Consider the following 24469-nt stretch of genomic DNA (forward strand, 5'->3'; position numbering starts at 1 on the left):
TGAGAATTCGATACCATTTTAATGTCATCAATGAATCACTCCAACGGAGGGGTTCAATGATGATCAAGATGACTGAATCCCTAACGGGGATACAAACAGAAAGAGAAGACAGACACACATCTGTATTTTGTCCAAGACAAAACAGATGTTTGCCTCTTTTTCCAAATAAGCGAATTCATTTTTGTAACACAAAACCCTAAAGCAGGGTTAGACTGCACACTTTGTGGGACGTTACAGGGAAGACTGACTGTGGACAGCAAAGTCCAAGAGGGAGGCAGACAACCAACGAGAGACATCAGCTGTTTGAAATTAAAACAGATTCTCATTCTGTCAAAATTAAGGCATCAAATATTTAGTATATGTGCAAAACAAAACTGCTATGTAAACGCCTTTTCATGCTTCTAGAAGCTTCTTCTGACCACCCCCACCACGAGGAAGGCAGACATTCCACGAGGGCATTTGCACTGACTCAAACCATTCATTCTCTGAGTGTTGTTTCCTGTTTCACCAATGCCAGAGTATGTCTTAATATTTAACTTCTTGTGGATAAATTAAAAAAAAAGTTTAAGTTTTGAGTTGATTCTCAACTTTAAAAAGGCACATACATTCTCTCAAAGTTTATTTAAAGAAACAAAAAACAGAAAAGAAAAGAAAGTCAAAGAGCTTTGATTTTTAAAGGGAAGTTCAAACACCTGACTGAACAGCCCAACTTAAAGAGCTGAGCTCGGGACAGGGAGGGCGGGGCAAGCAACGAAAGAAGCCAGGCGCCTTCATCTCAAGGGGACCGGGGCGTGAGGCCCCAGCTAACCTGCCTGCAGCGCAGGTGTGGGTCAGAGCCCCTCCCTGACACCAGGGCAAGAAGCCTCACCGGGGCGGAGCTAAGGGGACGAGAGCAATTCCACGCCAGAGAGCAATTCCACGCCAGCCGAGACTGCCACTCAGGCCGTCCCAGCGTCCCCCTCCTCACTGCAGAGGGCTCTTCCATCTCCTCCTCCCCCTGCCCGCGAAAGCCCTAAGGTCCTAACAGTGGCCGGCTCAGGAGTTTGGGGGAGTTTCCACTGTTCCCAGGCAAGCAGTTTGGGAGAGTTGGCGGAAGAAACCACATTTCTGTCATTGCAAGAGATCGATTCCGGACACCTCCTTTGGGAACTCTAAATGAGCAGCACCCCAGAAATACTGTTTATTATGTGCAATAGTTCTTATTTTTAAACAAATCTTTGGAAAGCAAATTATTTACACTTTGGGTACTCACTGTATTCTAACTACACCAAACTCTCTCAAACAGAAAACCCTTGGGTAACTCGTGCTGGACGAGTGGAGGCCACCTGAGACTGGCACACACTGAGCGGCATGGTTCACAACAGCAGGCAGCGCGCATCGGGCCATCAGTGCTACCCTTGATTTGTATGGACTATTTTAGATATTAGTTAAAATGAAATTATAGCTCTTTAGAAGTTTATTTGGGAAACAAGAGAGGCAAAAATTTTAAGATAATATAATACACTATTTGGTTAAATGTAACAATAGTAGTGTCAGTCAATGTTTAATTTAGAAGAAATGACAAGCCATTCTGTACTTTTTGAAAAAGTACTTATTAATATTATTCAAGTTCCACATTATTTGAGTGAAGCCCCATTCTATTAAAACTGAGACCCATTTGAGCAGTGTCAAGACTATGTTTTATAGACAAGGGACACTCCTTGACTGGCACTTTCTTGTTTCACAGGGACGCTCTTCCAGGCTCCTCAGCACAGGTGGCCGTCAGGACTGGGAGCAGGAAGTGTGGTCTGGCTTTAAGTTACTATTATTTATAAATTTTAAGCAATTAACATAAAAGACATATACCGTTATAAACATTTATGAAAAGAATCACAATTGTACTTAAATTATTAATGCATTGTTTATCAAACTAATAAAGAAGAGCTTAATTATAAGGATTGCCTTATTGGAACTTTTAATATAAACACATACCTCTTGTAAGGTGTTAATATCTACTCCATCCCCTTGAATAACTCTAAGATAAGGAGGCAGCAACTTGTAGCCCTTTGAGTTCTCAGTGACGGGGAACTTCTTACCTAAAATATCCAAAACCTGTAGGGAAAAATACACACCCAACACAAAATCACTAAAACCAAAAAAAACAAAAGCATAAAAGCTTTCCAAAGTTAAAAAAAAAAGACTTTGCTAGACAATCTTGAGAAAATAAAAATTAAATTACTTAAAAAATTTCACATTATGTATAAGCCTTCTAAAATTTAGTTTCAATTCCTTTTGATTAGGTTAGAAACAAGCATGCTATTTTCGATCAAGTCAATTTATACTGTAAAGCGACTCAAAACAAGTTTTTTTCCCTCGAATCTTTCAAAATATACAGATTCAGAAAAAAACCCTTTAACATTAGGAACTGAAAACAGCAATATATTTTTACAAAATATATAAAGCATCATTTAACAAACTCATGATCATACTTTTGATTTGGATTTATTTTACTTGTGCCCAATATTTTTGTTTGGTTTAATTTGTCTGATATAACTCAAATATAAACCCATTTGTATTACAAAGTTCAGGGAAATTATGCTATGCAGATAATAAAGCTGGAAATAAAGCATATGTAACCTGTAGTTTCTCTCTGAAGTTCTCTTCACTTAAAGAGGACACCCATTTTTTAAAGCCAAATTGCATACTATGCAAATCATCCCACATTCATTAACTGCGGAAAGTTCTGTAACGGGTGAAGTACCTAAACACTGATTGAAAATGTCTCAGAGAGCCTGGTCAGGGATACAAAAGACCCACCAGACATATTTCCCGCCCAACAATCACTCCCTTTTCCTAAACAAATTAAGAGACTAACAATGCGAGCATTCCATGCTGATGATCAGTTTATTCTTAAAACTAGGTCTGCACATTTTGCTTAGGTAACAGGAAAAACATGAAACCTGTTAAGTTTGCTAAAGCCAAATCTGTTAATATTTCAGGCTCAGATAAGACCTTCAGACTGGCTATTGCTTAACAGGATAGGAAAAGGCCTTCCTATTCTACACCCCCTTTCCTAAGGGCTAGTAATTTATCATCTAATCATTAGCTGGGAAGCAGTGGCAAAGTGGGAAGGTGACGGCAGAAAGACCTATGTTGGACACCTGACATTTTACATGTTGTGTGACCTTGAGCAAGTGACTTTAACCTCTCAAAGCCTGTCTCTTTCAAAAGAGACAGTACTATCTGTCACAAGGTTTCCGCAGAGATTAAATGACACGGCTTAAGTAAAGCACCTCACACACTATTGTCTAGCAGTAAGCATTCAATAACCTGCTCTTAGTGCTTTTTCAAAGAAGGCAAACCAAGTCCTGACCACGAAAAAATGCAGCATTGCTACACCGAGGAGCAGCAGTCTCTCTAAAGAATCACTCCGTGAAAGGGACTTTCAAGTCATTTTGATTCCACATCACCTTGCACATATCTCCTTTGCACTTAAAAACTTCAAAGGTAGAGCAATGACTTGTGATAAAGGAAAAGAAACCAACCACAAACTTGGTAACCAATTCACAGGACTGGCTAAAATGGTAATGCTATTAATTAATTTTGAAGGAAAGTAGAAAATATCTATTCAACAGTACTTAACTGTCTATTTGACAGTATACAAATAAGCCATACCTCTGGGTTGCCTTTCTCTGTATTAATGTGTGACCTTGGGCAAATCTATTACTCTCTCTGGGCTGCAACGCTAAAGTTAAGGGGACTGGTCCCGATGGTTCTGAAATGGTGCGTGTACAAATGAAATTAAAAGTCGTGTTGATGCAGCCGGTCTACAGGCATTTTAATAATCAAGTTACGTATTAAAATTTACCTTTAATACAGTGTCAAGAGGATTTCCAGAATCAGGTCTGATTATTAGTGGTGCCTCTGTACTTCTTGATACTATTAAATGTCTTAGGTCTTCACCCCATATTTTCTCACACGCATTATAAATGTCATAGCTATCGCTGACCACAGATACAGGCACTGATGAAAACTGTGTTACTATATGTTCAAAAGCATCTTTTTCATGTTCTTTCCCCCAAGCTGTTATGGTACTAGAAAACAAAACGAAAATACAGATTTACTTAGGCAGACACAGTATCTGTCCTGAATCATCCCCCACGTTCCCTAGACTGCGCCATCCACACGGCAGGGCAGGTCAGGGATCCAGCCCAGCGAATGCAGACCGTACGGTTAGTTCAATATTGGGGCCAAGCCAACCCGTGGCCAATTTTTTTTAAGACTATAAGCAATCTTACTCTTCTCCAATAGTTATTTTGGCTCTTAAGTCATATTCAACCGACTATAAACTAGGGTTTTTGTTTTTCAGTATTCCTGAACCTACTCATTTAAAATTAGAGCTAAAAAGCACTTGCTGAATGCACTCTATATGTTATGCCAAGATGTTAGAATGAACACACTCCCATTATTTGGCTAGGTGATGCAGGCACTTGGCTCCCTTCTGTGAATTTTCAAAACCATATATCAATAACAGCAGGGATACACATTTCATCTTTTTCACTTTTCAAAATCTTACACTTAAAGGCAGTTACTTAGGCAATTATTTACACTATACCATCCACACGTATAGTCAACTAACTCTTTATCTGTTATATCTTCAAGTGGCTAGTAACAGGCAGTCATTTATTTCATTTATAGATGACCCACTAATAATTAATATATGCCCAGGGAATAAGAATTTTAATAGTTTGAGCAAAACATGATTAAGGTGAGAAATAAAGTATGAGAGTTTCTATCAGGCAAGAATGGTTATAGTGATTTTTACAATGGCCTCAAGAATGGTTCTTACTGAATAGATTAATAATAAGTAACTTAAGCACTTGTTGGCTAATTAATATCTAATATAAACCATTTCTAAAGTTCTTAAACAGAATTTAATAATTGTTACCATTTCCTCATGTCAAGCAATTTTTCCTTCTCCTTAATTTTTTAGTCTTTGCCTCTGCCCCATTTTCCTTAAGTAAAATAATGGAAAGTAAGATAACCCGTTTGTTATATAACTCCAGACAGCTATAAGTTTATCTCAAAACTGTCTGAACAGTCATACTAACTTATGTTCGAAACTGTCATTTTATTTTTATTTTTTTCCTAAAGGACTAGAGTAAACAACTTTTCAACGGCATGCTGGTGACAGCAGAGCACACACACTTCAGGGTTATAAAGATGTAGTACTCAGAGACTACTCTTGTCTGAAATGGAGAAAGAGCCCCTTTATAGAGAACTCATCCTACAGTGAACGCTTTTCTCAACAACTACGGGGATGCTAGCAGCTATGACGCCAACTGTACTTCACGCAAACATGCGCAGGCCGAAGGGGAAATTAGGACGTGAATGAAGAGAAGCCCGTGTCTACATCGAGAATTGCTACTGTCCTCTATGTAAGGGAGAGAATTATGCTCAAAGAACACCAACACTGGAGAGGTTTGCAATGTAAGAATAAGCTCCTACCGTCAGGGGTCATTGCTCATGGAGTGACGTTTTCCCGCACTGTATCAACAGAGCCATCGAACTCTGCTATCGGTACCACGTCTAGCAGATGGAATTGCGCATTTTCAGTCTTTATCTGACTTGTTTTCAGCGGGGCATCTGAGCTTTCCTGAAGCTTTCTTCCTATGACTTCAATGACGTCCCCCACATTCAGATTTTCTTTCTATTTCTACGGTTCCTCTTCAGCTTCCCCCAGATGCTGTGCTCTCCTTCTATCTGACCAAGGCTCTGACCTGGGCACTCCCTCCCTCTACACATCACCCTGGCTGAAAAACACGCAAAGTTTTTCAAAAATACCTGTGTGGGGACAGTTTCCGAAATCTGTACCTCAGCTCAGGTTTTTCTTCTGGACTCCAGATCACTTTGTTACGCAGGAAGGTGAATTTCTTCATCTCATCATCCCATAGACATTTTCTATAGCACCCTCTATGTAATGCAATCATAACCTCTATTCTAACATGGTACTTGGTATATGGAATTATAAATATTTATTCAATGAATTCTACTCATGCTATAATTCCAATTTCCAGCATCAAAATAAATTTGATACCTTTCCAAAGTTTGAGGGAAAAGTTATGTAACTGAATATTTCTAAGTCCAGATTCATATATTCCTTAAGAAAATATTTATAACAATAACGGCAATGCTCTAAATTTTAGAGTTCTCTTATTTTATTTTTCAGGTGTTAGCTCATTTATCCCCAATGATCGTCTGATGTTGGAGATGTACAATTTTAGCTCCTCCTTTTGTTTGGCTGGCTGAAGGAACTGAAGAACAGAGAGAGAAGTGACTTGCCCAAGGCCACTCAGTAGGTCAGCTGTAAGGTCACTCAGGTTTCCCAACTTTCAGTGCAAAGCTCTTTCACTACACGATGCTGTTGTTTAAAAGACTTTTCTATTTAAGAACATCTGAAATCTTATATATTAAGGAGTCAAATTTACAAATGTAGTAAATATTTTGAGACTATAAAAAGAAAATGGATTTTCATCCTGCTTTAACATGAAAACTCTAAAGAAGATATTATCTTTAGTCTCAGATTTAGAGCATCTTACTCATGAGGTTATTACTTTGAAACAAAACCATCAGTGAAGAGTTTAATATATGGATACTACATTAAGTTTTTAAAAGATACACATACATCTAAGTCTGAAATAAAAATACTGTAACCCTAAAACCTTTATCTGTTAAAGACGTCCTCATCTTCGCAGTTTCACGAGTCTTGAATGTGAAAGTATTCAGTAAGGCCCAACTAACACAGCGATGCTCGTAAACCTCAGCTGAATTGACTCTCTACTGAGCCCCAGTGCAAATCGTCAGGTTCTCCCAAGTGCACCTCAGAAGCCACTGCTCACGTTTATCTGCTTCTCCCCATCGAGCCGCCTGGTTCTGAACCTCGTCACCTCTCAAAACTACTGCAGCAGCTTCCTGCAGAGCCTCCTGCCTTCCCGGTTCTCCCTCAGCTCCCAGGCTAGCCTGCCATCAACATCATCGTCCTCAAACAGTTCTCCGACATCACCCCTCTGCTCAGAAACTTCAATGCCCGCTCCCATCTGAAAACGCAGTCAGAACAACCCAGCCTGACATTCAGAGTTGATACTCAACATGGAAACGAATCTGGGGGCCTCCTAACCTGTCTTCCCAGTCTACCCAGGTTCCCTCCAAAACCTCTCTGCTTCAGCCCGTATTTCCTAAACAGTTTCACACTCTCCTCTTCCATTCTTGCTCTTTCAGGACAATGCTGACACAGGGTAGGCAGGCAATAAATGTTACTCAGAGAACCAATGGTCCCCTACGTCTGCCTTTAAGTCTTACCATTCCTCAAGAAGCCACGGGCTCACAAACCATCTCTATAAAGCCTTCGTTGAGCCACCAGTGGAACAGGACCCCTCCTTTCCCTCCCTTGCACCGCTGGAGCACTTTAATCGTACCTCTCTAAAAGGACTCACTCAACAGAGCAGAATGTTGCTAGCGTACTATTTTTATCCCAAAGATAGGGTCAGTTTTCTATATCCTTTTATCCCCTGCAGCACCCAGTGGACTGCCTTCCATAAAAGCTCAGCTTTATTCTCAACTCACCGTTGGGTTTGGCACCCTGCAATATTCACATATGAGGAGAACTTAATATACCTTCCCAAACAACTACAGTAAATAATTTTTGTTGTAGGAACCAGGCATAAGGTTTGGCACACGTTTTAAAAACTCCACCGACTTCCAATAAAGTTAATTCTAGGACCAGAGCAGCTGCAGCCCAGATTATAAGCGCCTTCTAGATTAACTTGAGATAGGTTTGAAGATCAGACGAGGAGGCACGAGAGGAACCTGAGCCCCCTCCCTTTCATCGAAGGCCTTTACTTGCTCATCTACAATCGAGGGTGCTGGGTCCTGACGACAACTTCCAGGGCAGAGACAGGCCAGCGCATGGAGCGGAGCAGGGAAAGGGGAAGTGACCAGGTTTTCCAGTGAGCCCTTCCAGACTTAATTTAATAAAACCAATCTGCATACGGCAACAGAGCAGCTGAAAAAGTCCTTAACATAAACCTATATGTCAATGTAAGAGTTGGATAAAAGCTCTTACATTGCTTCTATTAGGATGGTTAATATTTCTCTACCTCCTTGAAATGAATCTTGACACAAAGTCTAAGTACTGAGTTTGTACTGCTTAAATTCACAGAGATTTACTGTAGTGCCTGGCTCTATAGTTACGCAAAACGTCACAATTACAAAGACAAGAGTGAAAAAAGTTTCAGAAAACAAACGTTTAGATAATGGGAGGATGAAAATCGAATTTTACCTGTGTTCTGCTGCTGGAACAGAATAGCCTGGAACAGGATCTTTCGTTCCATAGTATTTTTTAATTAAAGCAATTCCTGCTACTGTATCTGTTCCTTTGAAGTTAACCAAATGAGCGGACGCTCCTATGCCAGCAGTCTGGAAAATAAACAATAAACCCAAATCCAAAAAAGAACAAGACCCATACTTGAGGTAGCCAGCACAGCTCCCCAAAGAATTACTGTCTTCAGCTATTCTTAGAGAGAGAACATCAGATATCTCTGATAATAGTTCCCTTCGACAAAGATCCAGCTTTTCCTAAATATTTAAGGATTCGACTGTCACGTCCTCAAAGAGACCTATTTAATAGTGAACCGCTCCCATTTCCCATTGCCTTCTTTTCCCTTACTATGCCTTGTGCTCTCTGTAGCATTATCTGACATCTGCTAAACTTATTATGTCTGTCTGTCCATCTGTCTGTGCATTCATCCATCAATCTAAGATATAAAGGACAGGGACATTTGTTGAAAGCTATATTCCACATACTTTGAACAGGGGCTGACACACAGTAGGTACTGAACATATATGTTGACTGAATCTCTACAATTTCAAAATGTGGCCTACTTAGACCCAAGATCAACCCCAATAACTTCCCAAGAAGTCGACAGTGGTGATCTAACCGAGAGCCCAGACCTTACTCAATGAGTTGCATTTCACACTTCCTTACCTCTTGGGAGGAGACTCCTCGGTAGCCAAAATCATGTAACTTGTATTCCAGACGATCTAAGTTACCAGATGTTTCTAACAAATATTTGGCCAATATTTTCTTCTGCTCTCTAGAATTTGTGGCCACTGTGATTGGATACCAGGATTGAACAAGAATAGTCTGTAGTAAGAAAATTAACCACAAATATTAGTACAGAAAATATTGGGTTCTTTCTGAGGAAAATCCTAGCTTTCCCTGGAGGTATGTCCTAGACTTCCATACTACTAGAAAAACCATTAGCTATTTCAACTGTATAGCAGGATGCCTACTACGTGCATCCCAAATACAGTGCACAGGTCAGCTCTCAAATCCACCAAACAAAGGGCAAGCACACCAGGCCCTCAACAGTAGAAAACGTCAAATTGCCTAGTTTCTATCCAAAGAAGTTTCTTTAGGAAAACTATCTGTGATGAAGTGCTACTTTGTAAAAAAATCTTCACTGTGTCATGGACCAATAGTTTTATAAAATATACTCACACCTGGATGTTGAGGCAACTACTCTAACAGTTTCTAAATGCCTATCCTCAACTTCCATATTTAACGAGGCCCTGCGTGGACCCGCAGTGGTGCATGGACTACACGCTCAACAGTACGGGTCTAAAGAAGGGATTCACCACTTCCTCTAGGTAGTTTTGGATCTAATTTTTCCTTGGCTAATACGACTACGACTAGATTACATACTTGAGATACTTTTGCTTAGCACCAGAGAATCCTATTCACCGAGTTAAGCTCTATGTCCTTGGATTTATCAAAGGTCACTCTAAGAAAGCCACACGAAACATTTCAGTATATGCTGTAAAATTGCAAGATCACTATTTTATAACTCAGTGCCTATTATATAAATTCCCATATGAGGAAATGGAAGAATTGCTAGGTTCCTACTTTCTGCTAAGAACTGTCCCTTGGTTTCTCTTTTTTCCTTGGCTGCCAGGAAACCCCAAGAAGGTCTGATGCTTAATCACAGCAACTGCGTTAATGATCATGGTTTGGGAATGCATTCCTTCTCCATTCTAGGATCATAATATTCTATGTTTATTTTATAAATCAGATAGTCTGTTATTAGAATCAGCCTCAAATTCGTTTAAGAAAAAGCTGCTAAAATGACAACAATGTCTGAGTTCATTCAAAAAGCTATTTAATTTCTCAAATTTTACAAAATAAGCTCTTACTGAATACCAGCTAAGTGATCAACAAATAATATAAGCAGAAACAAATAAAAAGATTATTTAACCTTGGACTTCCCAACATGGTCACCTAAAAAGAAAAATAACTATAGCACGAGACTCCTATGACTGATTAAATATGGCCCCAAATCTTTGCAGCTCCTCTCATCAAGAGATGGAATCTGTTTCTTCATCTCTCGATTCTGGGCTGTCCTTCGATTTGCTTTTGACCAACAGAATGTGGTGGTGGCCATACTGTATGACTTTCAAGCTCCTGTTTCAAGAGGTTTTACAGCTTCTACTCTCGTTCTCGTCGAACCTCGAGACTACCGCTATGAAGCAGCCTCAGTTATGGAGAGGCCCAGCAGTCCGAGGCATTGGGCTGAGGCCCCAGACAGGGGAGTGAGGCCACTTTAGATTGTCCTGTCCTAGCCGAACCCTAGTGGAATGGAGATGCATAAGTCCAAGCAAGACCAGCAGAGAACCATCCGGTCAACCACAGAATCATGAGAAATGATAGTTGTTTTATTTTGCGGCAGTTTCTTGTACGATAATAGAAAACTGATACAACCCCTAACAAACTCTATTAACAATCATCTCCAATTTCTTTCTTTCTTTTTTTTTTTTGAGGAAGATCAGCCCTGAGCTAACATCTGCTGCCAATCCTCCTCTTTTTGCTCAGGAAGCCTGGCCCTGAGCTAACATCCATGCCCATCTTTCTCTGTTTTATACATGGGACGCCTGCCACAGTACAGCTTGCCAAGCGGTGCCATGTCTGCACCCGGGATCCGAACTGGCGAACCCCAGACCGCCAAAGTGGAACGTGCACACTTGACTGCTGTTCCACCCGGCTGGCCCCAATCATCTCCAATTTCTAATCCTTCTGCTTCTGAAATTACTCTTTTGATTCCATTACCAACGCCCATGATTATCCTACCTCTAATCTTTAGCTTCTCTGACTCACCCTTCACACTGCCACCAGCTATTCTAAAGCAGGAGTTTTACTGAGGTTGCGTCAATCCCTACAATCCTCGAGCGGCTATCTTCTGTCCATAGGGGAAAAGAGCCAATTCATGCAGAAATTTGAGGCCGCCTATAATCTGGCCTTGTTTACCATCTAGAGGTTTATCTCCTCCTTTATCTTCCACTTTGATGCTGCAGTTCCCCTTGGGCCATCTGCCATTCTAGGAACACCGTGCCATTTCCTCAGTTCTTCCTTTCCCCTATTAGAGCTTATTTTCCATTTCCTGATTAGACAGAAGTATCTATTTTTCTGCTACCAATTCAGCATTAATTCTTACTCATATTAGTGGTTGGTTAAGAATGAACTGCTCCTCCCCCAAACGACCTCATATAAGACATATCTGACTCTAATTTCTGTGCCCAGCACTTTTGGGCACATAGCTGGTAATCAATCAATACTCATTTGTTGAATTTAACTCGATTAACACTCACATTTTAACTTAACTCAGATTGATATTATCTAGGAGTAAGAGAAAGATATAAAACATTAGGTGAAAAACTCTAGTTGAGTTATAAAGGTAGAAGATCGACCTTACCCCTCGAAAAATGCCAGGGAAGGAGAGAAATAACTATGAGACACAGTGATCCTTCACACCACCATTTCCTTTCCACAGTCCAACAAAATCAGCTTAAATTATACTCTTAACAAAATCACTCCCCTTTAAAAAAGATCACTGTAGGTGTAAGCAAGGGAAAAAAAGGCAAGTTAGTTCGGGTTATTCCAAGGTCCAATAAAGTAGACCTTGTTGGAAACTTTTCCAAAACGGCTATTTGCTCACACAAATCAAGATAAAATTTTTAGCTGAAAAGTAAGACTAAAGTAAACGAAGCTACAAATGTCATTTAAGCCAAGTTTACTACAATGTTACTGTGCAGGAGAGGAATTTTAAAGGATGAGAAGAGGTGTGGCCTTGCAGAAAGGGGTAGGGACCTGCTCTGTTGCCTCGTCCGCTCACCTCTCAGGGCTCAATTTCCCCATCTGTGACACGAGGGCACAGGATTGGTGGAATGGCTTTAAAGTCATCTTTTCTTTTTGTTTTCTGTTGTTTTTGGTAGAAGAGACGGTTAGGTGTGGCCCATGTGCCCACTCCTGAGCCCCTCAGAAGTCTGAGACGCTCTGCAGAGTCCTTAGGCTCTCTGAAACGCGTTTTGAAATCTGACTTGAGGACTGAGGTTTCTTCTAGCACCAACACCAAAATCAGTAAAGCAATCCAACAGTTTTAGTGGATTTTAGAATTCAGTGTGTGATGACTGACAATCACACAACATTATTAGTAACCTTGAACATACACTGGGAGAAGGAACTGGAAGGAATACAACTTAGTACTATTACTTAAAATGTCTGAAATCAAGGATTGCCTGAAGAAAACCTACCCGTTTGTAAACAAGAGGTTTGCTGGGTGCCGTAACAGATTTCACACATACGGCGGGGCAGTAAACTGGGGCTGGGGGTGGGCGAGAGCAAGATGAGCCTGCTCTAAGCCCACAAACCCAGAGAGGGCGTGAGGTCAGGAGGAAGTAGTCTCCTCTGGAGACCTGGGATTTAGAGGCAACACAAGTTTGGTAAAACAGGATCTAGCCAGTGACAATATGGGATTGAGTCAGACCATAAACTTTTGTGCCTCAGATAAAAATACCTAGCTAGGACTGAAATTATTTAAAATAAAATCTATTAGTAGAATAGAAAGTAAACTTGACATAAGTTCTGTTTCAGGTTATAAGCAAATAAAAACAAGGAACTATGTACTTTTTTTCCTTAAAAATCTAACAGTCTCATGTTATATTTTATGTTTAATAATTTCTAAATTAAAAATACTTTTATTTAGGAGGTAGCCCAGTGGCGTAGTGGTTAAGTTCAGATGCTCCACTTCAGTGGCCCAGGGTTTGTGGGTTTGGATCCTGGGTGTGGACCTGCACACCACTCACCAAGCCAAGTTGTGGCAGCATCCCACATGTAAAATAGAGGAAGACTGGCACAGATGGTAGCTCAGGGCCAATCTTCCTCACCAAAAAAAAATAATAATAATAATTTTATTTACATATTTGCTAATAAACTACTACTCTAAAATGTCTCTATATAAAACTTTTTACTTTGTGGTTTTTTTTAGTGAAATACACCAAAATAATGATTACTAAAACAGGCTCTTTCTTCTACAGCTAGTGCTTTTTCAATTTCTGAAGAGGATAAAGAAAAACAAGAAAAAGAAAAAGCAAGGTGAATTGGGAACTAGACGTCTCTATGTCCACTAATATCTGCTTTATGGAAGTTCTAACAGATCTAAGGAAAGAGAACTTACTGACTAAATTCTCAACTTTAGGAAACTTAAAAAAAAATGGTGATAAAAAAATAGATGATGATTTTAAATCCCTTAAGATTTATCTGTTTGGGATCTCCTGGCATTGGTAAAAGGATAGACTAGATAATGTGGTGAAGAACTCTTCTACTCCTGTGTTTTTATAATGCCATTCTCTCAAAATCAAATATTTGCCAGTACAAATACTATGACAACTGTACAAAAACTAAAAGATACATTTTCTTTTACTTTGAGTTCAGTTAATTCAAAGTTTTAAGACATAGTAGTAACTATTTAAAATTTTTATTTTAGTTAATTGTACATTTTTTCTGAGTCCATTAACCTACTATTAGTTGATGGCACATCAAGAGTCTAATAAAAACGTTTTAAATTTCCTGTTGACTTAGCAACACTACATTTCAAACCTATTTGTGGACCTCTTACTTTTTCTAAATTTTTCCAGCCTTTATAAACAAATCTCAAATGTATTATTTTACAATATAACAACAAATTAGTTTAACTACTAAACTAGTAAGATAGAGAGTCAGTTCTAAGCACTAAGTAAATGCCTCTCAGAGTCAGGCGATATTTCTACAGACACTTTCCAGGCTATTTCCTCTCATACATAAAATCTAAATTAAGCTGTTAAGAAGGTAAGTGATTATTAATAATAAAAAGTGATATTAAGACAAAAAATATAATTATAAGCATATGAAAACATATGATTGCTTAGGATTAGATGCAAGGAAAACAAACAACCAAAAAGTCTTTGGAATATAAACTCAGAGTCTATAATGTACCCTCCTTTTGGGCTTAGAAATTGAACAAATGATCAGTGAATCCTGAATATATTTAGAGGAGAAATATCAGGTGGTAGAGCCTGGGCCATAAACTGATTAGATGAATGAAGAAAGTAGTTACTAAAAATTTGATCGTAACTCCTTTAGTCTAACTGGAACAGACTATCCATAAAATTTCTTAAGTTACTAAAAATCTACCTGTGCTGTTTTTCTAGTTTTCCTTTATGATAATATGTATTTAGGACTGCAACGAATAAGACGGAAGCCAAATGAACTTTAACAATAATAATTCTTAATAATTTGACTTAGATAAAATCTCAGAATATTAGATTTCACTGGAAGGAAGCTTCAAGAGTATTTAGTCCAACTGTCATTTTATAGATGAGGAAACTGAGGCCTCGAAAAGTTTGGTAACTGTAGAGATTACATAGCTTTATTAGGCGCAATTTTTAAACTAGAATCCCAGTTGAATGGCTTTTACATCTTCAATTAATATTAAATAAGAAATTAAAACAAAACAAAACAATTCACCTCAATCCAATTTGTAAGCCAGAAACACTCTGGATCTGTGTTTTCCACTGTGAAGAGCACATTTCCTCTGGGAACCACAGAGCCCTCAGGAACAGCTTTTACTTCTATTGGAAGATGCCCATCATATTTCTGGTAAGAGACAAGAACGAAGTTATTCATTTAACAGATGATATGCAGCTACCTGTTTTAATAAGGTTCTTTATATTTTACAGAAGCTAAACTTACTGTCACAGAAACTGCAACTGTAGATGTTACTAACTGCTAATAATCGAGTCAGAATATCCATATCCTCCTGAAATAAAATTAACTAAAATGATTAACAGTTTGGCACTGACATTAATTTTTAAATTTTATGCTGTCAAAGTGCTTCTGCTAAAGAACATTTATCACTAGAAGATATAATTTCAAACTGATAAAAAGAAAAAAGTTGGTTTTCCACTCTTAAAAAAATAAAAATTCCAACATATGCCCAAAACACACCATCTTCCTTCTACTAGGTCATTTTCCTAAAAGAAAGGCTCAAGACTGAAAGATAAAATACGGGACTGCTAGCAAAGAGCAAAACAAAACAAAGAAAATAACAACAAACAAAAAATAAATTCAAGACAGAGAGAGCTCCTTGCCAGTAGAAGCACCTTAACTAGGCCTTCTCTTTACTCTGGTGGTAGACCCGAAACCCTTGTGGTAGCAGATAGACCAATCATAAGTACACTTTCTAGAGCTCTGGCAATCAACAATAAGTGCAACCATTCTCTCCAAAATTAGGAGGAGGATATATTTGCTACATGCTATGTGACTAGTTATTTAATTACGCCTCCCCTCTTTTAAAGCTAAAAGCCATGGCTAATTTTTGGCTAGGAAAGGAAGTTGTTTCAGAAATCCTTATAGTTTATTTATGTGATTTGAGACAAAGTAGCTAGATAGGAGAAAAATCTGCTTGATGAGAAGCCCTGGAGGCCTCATGACACAGCAGAAAGAACACGGCCTTAGAAGGGCAGCTGGGAGCCCAGGGCAGGCAGGAGACCTCCGGCAGGTCACTGAACATCTACAGGTCTCAGACTCCATGCTTGTAAAATGGGGTTAAGACAAGGGTATCTCTAGAGACTAACCTACGAATCCCTAAGATTCTCTGACCATAAAATCAAAAGATTTATCGCCCTGGCCACTGGGAATTATATTAACGAGCACGGCACCTAACTTATCCATTACTATGATCCTCACAACAACCCCAAGGGGATGAGTGCAGGGGGTGGCCAAAAGATGTCACGGACCTTCTCAAGACACGGGAAAACCACAGCAGAGAGCCTACGTGACTTCTTCAAAGACCCGTAAGTACCAAACAGTAAAACCCAGTATTACAATACAGGCATGAAAGTTAAAGTATTTCTAACTACCTTATGTTTGATAGTCTACAATGGAAAAGACATTCACCTTTAAGACACAATAAATTAACACTCAACATGGCAAGATGCCAAGAGATCCCACTGCCAACCTATCTTTGTAATAAAGAAAACTTGCAGAGGACACTCAACTCTCGCAACGCAAATCCCCCGTCTTTGGATGCCCTAAAGTTTAAGCAATGGAGCCAATCGTGCTCGCCATGAACACTACAGAACAACAGAGAATAAAGTCAACGGCATGGACCTGCAGCAACCCATTGCAACTGTTCAGTAAGGGCAATCTCCTAGAATTAGCATGTAGGGACAGACTCACAGCATCTACTTCTACAGTCAAAACAATGGACCTAAATTTTGAAACTGCCAAATAACCATGCCCTTTCTTAATTATAGTATATTTTCAAAGAAAGGATTAAATCACCTTTCTGAAAAATGCTAGTTATTTGAATTATAACTCATTTCTATCCTAACCAATTACTTAGATCTGCTGGAGATTCTAGATACTAATGATTTGCTACCACAAAAAACAATTCAGGGACCAGCCTGGTGGCACAGCAGTTAAGTTCACATGCTCTGCTTTAGTGGCCTGGGGTTCGCGGGTTCAGATCCTGGGTGCAGACCTAGCACTGCTTATCAAGCCACATTGTGGAGGTGTCTCACATAAAATAGGGGAAGACTGGCACAGATGTTAGCTCAGTGACAATCTTCCTCAAGCAAAAAGAGGAAGACTGGCAACAGATGTTAGCTCAGGGCCAACCTTCCTCACTAAAAGAAAGAAAGAAAGAAAGAAATAATTAAATGTTGCCCATAACTTTTCACAAGAATGTCTTTGGGTCACAGAAAGAAAAGAGCTGTAATTACAGTCTAATCTTCTGTTCAAATTCTTTTGTAAGAAATTGTGAACTAAAAGCAAAATCAAAATAGATCCAAACAGGAGCCCATATTTTACCTCAAGAATGTAGTTCCAGCCCTTCTCGTTGAAGACGTCATCTTGGAAATGCTCTCTGTACACCTCTTTGGCCTCCTGGATCTTCTCTCTGGTCACTACTTTACCTGAAAGGAGAAACGTGCCCTGTTTACATTTCTAAAGGCATTCTGTGAGTCGCTGAGTTGTCAGGGGATACTATCTCTAGCTATTTCACCCATTTTATGGATAAAAACATGAGAACTGAGAGGTTAAATGATTCACCCTGAGTCAACAGCAGAGCCAGAAAAGGAATCTGCACATCCAACCACTCACTCTAGCATAAATGTTAACCTATTTGAAAAGCAGATGTGCGCAAGAAATCATTACATGTATAGTTTTCTAGAATCACAATAAATTAACTTCTCAGATACATGCTTTCTATCTTTATTAATTCACATATTCAAATTTGAAGGAGTAAGCCTTGACACAGATGATTTTCTAGGAGAAGCTTTGTACTTTATTCATAAAGGATGTCTCTAGGGCTGATAATCCAATAATTTTCACAATTACTAAATTTTGGCCCCCCAAATACACTTTTAGTTAACTTTTTTAATCTGTAAAATGGGGATAATCATAGCAGAATACTTACTTAGAGGGTGGTTGTGAGGACTAAATGAGTTAAGACATATGAAGCACTTACAATAACACTGGCCTATAACAGGCAATCAATATGTTTCAGCTGTCATCAATAAAAAAATAGTATTTTATGACGTTTTTAAGCTGTAGAATTAAAGTGTGATATTAGCCTTTGGTAACTTTCTCTATATAAGATCACTAGGAAACTCATTTAAAATATTTTGGGTGGTTTTGCTGCAAAGTACTTTTCCCACCCAAGCAGGTTTTCAATAGTACAACATATCTCAACTGTCTGATATTAAAATCGCCAAGATTATGGGAAAAGGTTATTATGTGCATAAAATTCAACTTAATTTGTATTCAATTCTGAGATAATTTTTATTTGAACACGTTAGACACAAAATTTCCCAAAATGTATAAATACCTTGGGAACTCTTTTCCCCATAGAAATACCATTATAAAACAGACTAGAAATAGACTTTCCAAGAAGAAGGCACGGAAATTATTTTGGAGATTTTTCTGCTTTAAAATGCACTTGAGACTATGTCTACAGTTATAGGTAGTTTTCAGAAACAGGCGTGTAAGGTCAAACCGACCAGCATGGAAATATTCTAATTACAATTGCTACCATAATTCAAAATGAGTTCCCAGGTCAGTAATGAATCCTTTATTTTGAGTTAATGAGTAAAGTCTATTTAACCAATCAGATTAGCCTCAGAAAACTGACTTTTCTAAACCTATTCCCAACTTAACAGTTTCAGAAAATCTTTCTCATATTTAGAACACCAAGAACATATACCAAATTATAAGATTTAATGCATTCAAATGAACAGGTTTAAAAAAATTCCAAAGGAACTGTGGAAATAGTTACAGTAATTAAATAAATGTCAAAATTAAACTATTCAAAAAGTTACTTCAAGTATTAGAATATAACAATATAGGAAAAAATTATGAAGTTTTATAAAAGCAGTGTTTTAAATGTACTCGGAAAATAATACCTTTTAAGTACTTATTAAGAATGTACTGCAACCCATAAAATACCGTTTCCTCGTATTTCACCTTCCTTATTTTGGAATTTTCTGTCTTCTTTTCACGGCATTCAAAGTAGGAATAAACTTTGCTTGTGTTGGGTGGGTACTGTTTATAGTGAGTAACCTGTGTGAAAGAGAAATGCTTGAGTTAGAAAACTCCAGAAGAGAGTATCAATCACAACAGAAAAGGCTTGAAATGATTTAAAACCAGAGAAACTACACTCCTTATTTGCTATTGATTAGCTTCTTTTCTTGGCTATAAAGAATAAGAAATAAGTGCCATACTTACTAAGGTACTTTTAATAGTTCAGCATCTTCGATCCAGAACCACAGGAGAGTACAAAACCTGACAAACACATGCACTGCACGTGGTGCAGCGCGAGGCCTCTAAGCTGGCCGCTTGAGATAAAAGTACAAAGAGAGGGATCTTATGTGATCCTGGGGAACAGTCTTCCCTCCGGGGAGGAGAGATGCAGCTGCTGGGGGCATACCCAGGATACAACAGAGTAAGCTGAAAGCACAAGTTGGCACTGTTACTGTCTAAATGTGGCGTGTTCAAAAAGCCAACAGTCAATGACTTCCCACGACCCTACTGCTTCATCCCTATAATGGGGTGCTGAGGAGGACCCCTGCTCGTCTTCACCGTGACTCCATGAAAACCTGGATGAAAGCAACAGCAGAAAAAAAATCCTGTTTTGTAATCTTTTTCTCAAATTACCTCCAAATTGGAAAATAAATGGCTATAAAATGCAACATCAAATCTTTATGAGTTTAAAAATATGAATTCACAAACTTCTTTTCCATGAATTTGTTTCTGCTGAGTTTTAAGGAAAAAAAAAGGGAGTGTTCATTACAATGTGAATTTTATTATAGTTTAATGTGGTTAAAACATTTTACCAATAAAAAATAACTGGAAGAATAATGTGTATTTGCCCACTTGAAGGAGCAGAAAGAATAATGCTCTAAAGCTCAAGGTACAGGGTGGTGAATCAGGGTGATGGCAGAATAAACCTTTGCAGACCAAGTTCCACGGATGACCACTGTGAACATAAAACCATTTTTTCTGTTTGGTTCTGATCTTGTTTAAGAAAACCAATGTTTTCCTTGTCTGGCTGCACAATCTCAATCCCAGCAAAACTCGGCTTTAACCTCAAGCATCTCTACCTTAGCACAAAAATCTGAAATGGATACACCCCACATAGAGAGCAAAAATCACAATAGTTTCAAATATGTTTCCTCTCCAACAGAAGCAACTTGCAACTCTAAAACACAGCACCCCCATGCTGCTTACACGTGACCTTGCGGGTGATCTTTACATTAACACGTGGTCTGAATGTCCAAGTCATGCCCCCGAGTTGGAACTTTGTTCTGCTCAGGTACAAGAGATATGTATATACTACAAAGCTCAGGAGCCTCATCAGAACCTAGAAGTACACGTCATTTCTAGATTTCAGAAGTAGCTAAGTGAAATAGCTAACACAGAATCTGGAGCAATTAAATCTATTAGCCAATTCACTAAAATGCAATATAAATATACATACAAATGATGCCCTAATAGCAAATGTTTACTACTTCAACTACTTGAAACTGATTAGAAAAAGATACACTTTCTAAAAATGTACCCAAGCTGTATATAAAAATGAAACTGCCCAGTTTACAATCTAAACAACTCCAATCCTTTAGTGGGAATAAGCAGCGAGGTAGAAGAAAAGTCAACCACGAAGAAGTAAAAGTTCAATAAAGGTCTGGATCACATCACCGAGTTCATAAAAGTCAGATTCACAGTTGGGACTCTCAACAGTTTAACCTTCCTACAGTTCAGATACTTTATGGTGCATCTTTATACATTTATTCTTTCTAGATTGCATTTAAAAGTACAAGATGGCAAATGAATTATCCCCATCTTCTGAGTAGACCAAGCAGTCAAAAGCTGAATGGAAATCTCCCTAAACTACTGAACTCCATCTTCGTATAAACGTATACTACAAATTTTCCATCATACAGATACAGTTCCAGTGCTCGACAATAATTAAATGTCTATAATTGTAAAACTTTACTCCAGCTGTATTTTTTAATTACGGTATTTAAAACCTATCAAATATTCAGAATGCCTCCCCTGAAAACAGATGTCACTAAAAACACAAAATTATCTAAGCTGCTTAATAAGAAACGAAGTATGACTTCTAAAATCTTCTTTGGAAAAACTGGAGAGAACTGTTTTAGAATTTAGCTAAACAATCTAGGTCACCTAGGCAAACTCTCAAGCAATTAACCAGGAAACATAATTTACTAACTACCTACTAACACTCAATACGTTTACAGAAGAATAAAATAGTTTGTTCAGATCTATGTATATTGGTATATACACACTGTTTTCGTGGGAAAAAGTTTTTAAAGCTCCTTAGTAAATTTTCTAAGAATACCATCAATACATGATTTATGATTCTAGTTTTGCTAGGTTTACTGTCCTCTTCATTTTACTTTCTGTTAAAGTGGTCACTCTGAACCCCTTGGAACCTTCAGCAGAAAAATGAGATGATATAGCAGAAATTCAAATCAATAAATTGTTACTTTATAAACAGTTTGTTCATTCACAAATATGTACTCTGTACCTACTATGCACCAGGCACTGTTTCAGACGCTGACGGTGGGAGAGTAAAATAGACTGATGCTGTCTATTCTCATAGGGCTAACGCGGGCTGAAAGGTCAGAGAATAACAACACAGAAAATAATTTCAGATCTAGATGAATCGTATGAAAAATTAAAAGAACATGATAGGCTAGAGGGGCCTGGGTGACTACTTTAAGTAGGGGCCAGGAAGGCTTCTCTGAGATGGTGACCCTTGAGCAAGATGTAAATGGCAAGGAGAGAGGAAATAAGTTGACTTCAAGGACAGAACAGAATGAAGGCCAATGTGGTTGGTGCTTCGAGAACGGGGAGGAGAGGGGGTCCATGATAAGGTCAGAGAGAGATGCAGGGCAAGATCACGCCTGGCTCACAGGCTACCACAAGGAGCCTGAATTTTATATCGCGTGCAACGGAAGCCAAGAGTGTGTTTTAGGCTGAGTGAGTGTGATCCGATTCACATTTTACAGGGATCAGCCTGGCGTGAGGTGGAGAATAATTACAGGGTGACAGGGTGGGAGCAGAAGCATCAGTGAGAGGCTCCTGCCAAAGACTAGGCTAGGTGAGAGAACTGCCCACTACCTTCGGAGATAAAGGAGAATCAGGCTGACAGATGAGATTTGGGAGGTAAAGAGGGCGAGGAATTAGGGGTGGCTCCTAGAGTTTTGGTGTGAGCAACTGGAGGAATAATGGTGCCCTTAACTGAGACGGGGAAGGCCCTGAAGGAGCAGGTAGGGAAATCAAGAGCTCAGTCTTAAATACGTTAAGTATTACTAACAAAAAGTTTCATAGTACTCAGAATTAAAGTGAACTACAAAGAGGGAGCTCTTAAATCATGTTGTTTTTTAACACTGTTTTGACTCCCATCACTAGAGAAAATGGTTCTACAATAACTTTAAAGTTATTTACAAGATGAAAATAGCAAATATCTCATAATATCCTCAGCAAACCTTACCCCTAAAAAATATATTTCCGATACTGGCATGGCCTTCCGCAGCTAACAGAGCAGTGCCAGTACCTGAATCTGTGTGTGGTAAAGGATACAGGCACCCAGGAAAATGCAGCTCTTTTACCTTAATTTCAGTTTTATGATTGATTTACTTTATGAAAAAATAAGCTTCTAAAAACTGCAATCACAAGGCTAAATATCCGTGTTCCAAGTATGACAGTTAAAGAGAAGCATGAGAAATATTCAACTTGCATAGGATCCTCCCGTGAAAGCAAAGTCTGCTTTTCTCCTGAGCTTCTCTGGGTTTCCCATAAGGTGGATGTGATGTCTTTCTTCCCAAATGGGATCATGTGACCAACAGTAACTACTACTAGCCTACTTTTCCAGTTACAACTTTATTTTTAACTGCTAAGAAATAACCACAAGCCAACATTTTAACAGTCCTCTGTGCATATAAGAGCACGTGGGGTAACACACCCAAGGGCACAGGGTAAGTGAAGTTATCTGCATAATATCTAGGGGCACTCAGAAGAGGCTCCGCTCAGCCCCAAAGCTAATGTGCTAGAAAGAGCAAACATCATAACTGGTTCTTTCTGCTTTTCAATATTATTTCTCAAGTGCTGGAAATACTTCTGTTGCCCCAGAAAAGAATTCATTGCTATTTGGCTTTTGAAGCAATAAAAACTTCGAAAATACGGCTTAAGGATGTTTGGACCGCATTGTTTTGGGGAAGGGGAGAAGGTGCAAAGCCAGTTGTAGTCATCACAGGACCTCTCCCCTTACCCTCCCGGCACAGAGCTCCTGACAACTTGTAACTTGTTGCAACACCGCTAGGAGAGATTTCATTCACTGACAAAGAGGACCCCAACTTCTGGTATTTTTGTTTTGTAAGATATTATACAATTATTACTGAGCTAAATTAAGCCTCCTATGAAGTATACCCATGATTTATATGTAGGATTTTATTTTTGTCGCCCAAGTTTTTCCTGTAATTTATAACATAAAACTTACTGGAAAAACTGCATAGGAATGCTGGGTAGGCCCCGACAGACAGACTGCAAAGGTACCCACTCCGCACACGGCTCAGGTGCCAGGGGAGCCCTAGACCAGCCTTAAATGTCTGTTCAGTGGGAGTAAAAGAGAAGCAACTACGAAAAGTAGGAAGAGCTCAGAGGAAGACACTAGGTAACTAAAGTCCCAGGCAGCACTAACTCGTCCGTAAGATGATTCTCATCTCCTCCAAAAAGCCCAACCTTTTGTTATTCTGCTACTAATGAGGAAGCAAAATCTTGTTTTTTAAAAGAGCTGCCTTGGGTGCTTAATCACCACACATAAATTGTACAGACTTTGTAACTTCTCTAAAATCAACTTTCAGGCATCTTGGAATGTAAGAGACATCTTTTGTCTTTTTTACACCTCATAGGTCTCCAACATTTATCAAATGAATGGATGAGAACGTGTTGACTTCTAGATAACCAGTTTACAAATGACCTTTTGAGATGCAACCCACACTGGACAGCACATTTCATATAGAATGTGTGATATGGTTTAAACTGTAAATTGCTTAGGGACTACTTTTGTGCGCTATATGTTATTTTTTCCAATTACAGCTCAAGTGACATCTTCCATTTTAATCTGCTCATAGCTAAAATGTTCAGAAAGGTTAAAACTATTCTCTGCTGTAGTTTGTTAAAAACATTACACAGAAGCAAGAGGAAGGAAGGATGGAACAGAAATGCATCATTTAATGATCCACAGTTATTTGGACACTGATTAAAGCCTATGCCAGAATTAAGTGAAAAAAACGACCTGTCTCTGATGAAAAAAGTTCCAAATGCTTTTTAGGCACTGCAACGTCTAAGGCCAGCCCCAATGCACCTTTTCCTAGTTGGCTTAGCACAATGCAAATACAACCCAGTAGGTAATTGTGCTGTAAGCCATTTTGGAAATATAAATGATTAACACTTAAGATTAAGTGTCCTTTTATTTGTAACAAAAACCCAGGATGAAAATGGAGGAAATGACCACATTTACCTATTTTCTTATTTCAC

The 24469-nt window shown here is 38.7% G+C and overlaps 1 protein-coding gene across 2 annotated transcripts in view; it reads right to left on the minus strand.

The window, feature by feature from the left end:
- The window catches only part of NAMPT (nicotinamide phosphoribosyltransferase), a 36135-nt gene that overhangs the window by 8924 nt on the left and 2742 nt on the right, over positions 1-24469 (minus strand). For both annotated transcript variants that reach the window (XM_070617164.1, XM_070617166.1), the window contains exons 2-8: positions 18811-18967; positions 17219-17322; positions 14873-15001; positions 9023-9181; positions 8318-8454; positions 3848-4073; positions 1972-2091 (exon numbers count right to left, since the gene is read on the minus strand). In XM_070617164.1, coding sequence (XP_070473265.1) covers positions 1972-2091; positions 3848-4073; positions 8318-8454; positions 9023-9181; positions 14873-15001; positions 17219-17322; positions 18811-18967 — 1032 coding nt within the window. The remainder of the gene's footprint in view (positions 1-1971; positions 2092-3847; positions 4074-8317; positions 8455-9022; positions 9182-14872; positions 15002-17218; positions 17323-18810; positions 18968-24469) is intronic.

The sequence above is a fragment of the Equus przewalskii genome, chromosome 4, assembly GCF_037783145.1.
Source record: "Equus przewalskii isolate Varuska chromosome 4, EquPr2, whole genome shotgun sequence".
In the NCBI taxonomy this organism is placed as follows: domain Eukaryota; kingdom Metazoa; phylum Chordata; class Mammalia; order Perissodactyla; family Equidae; genus Equus; species Equus przewalskii.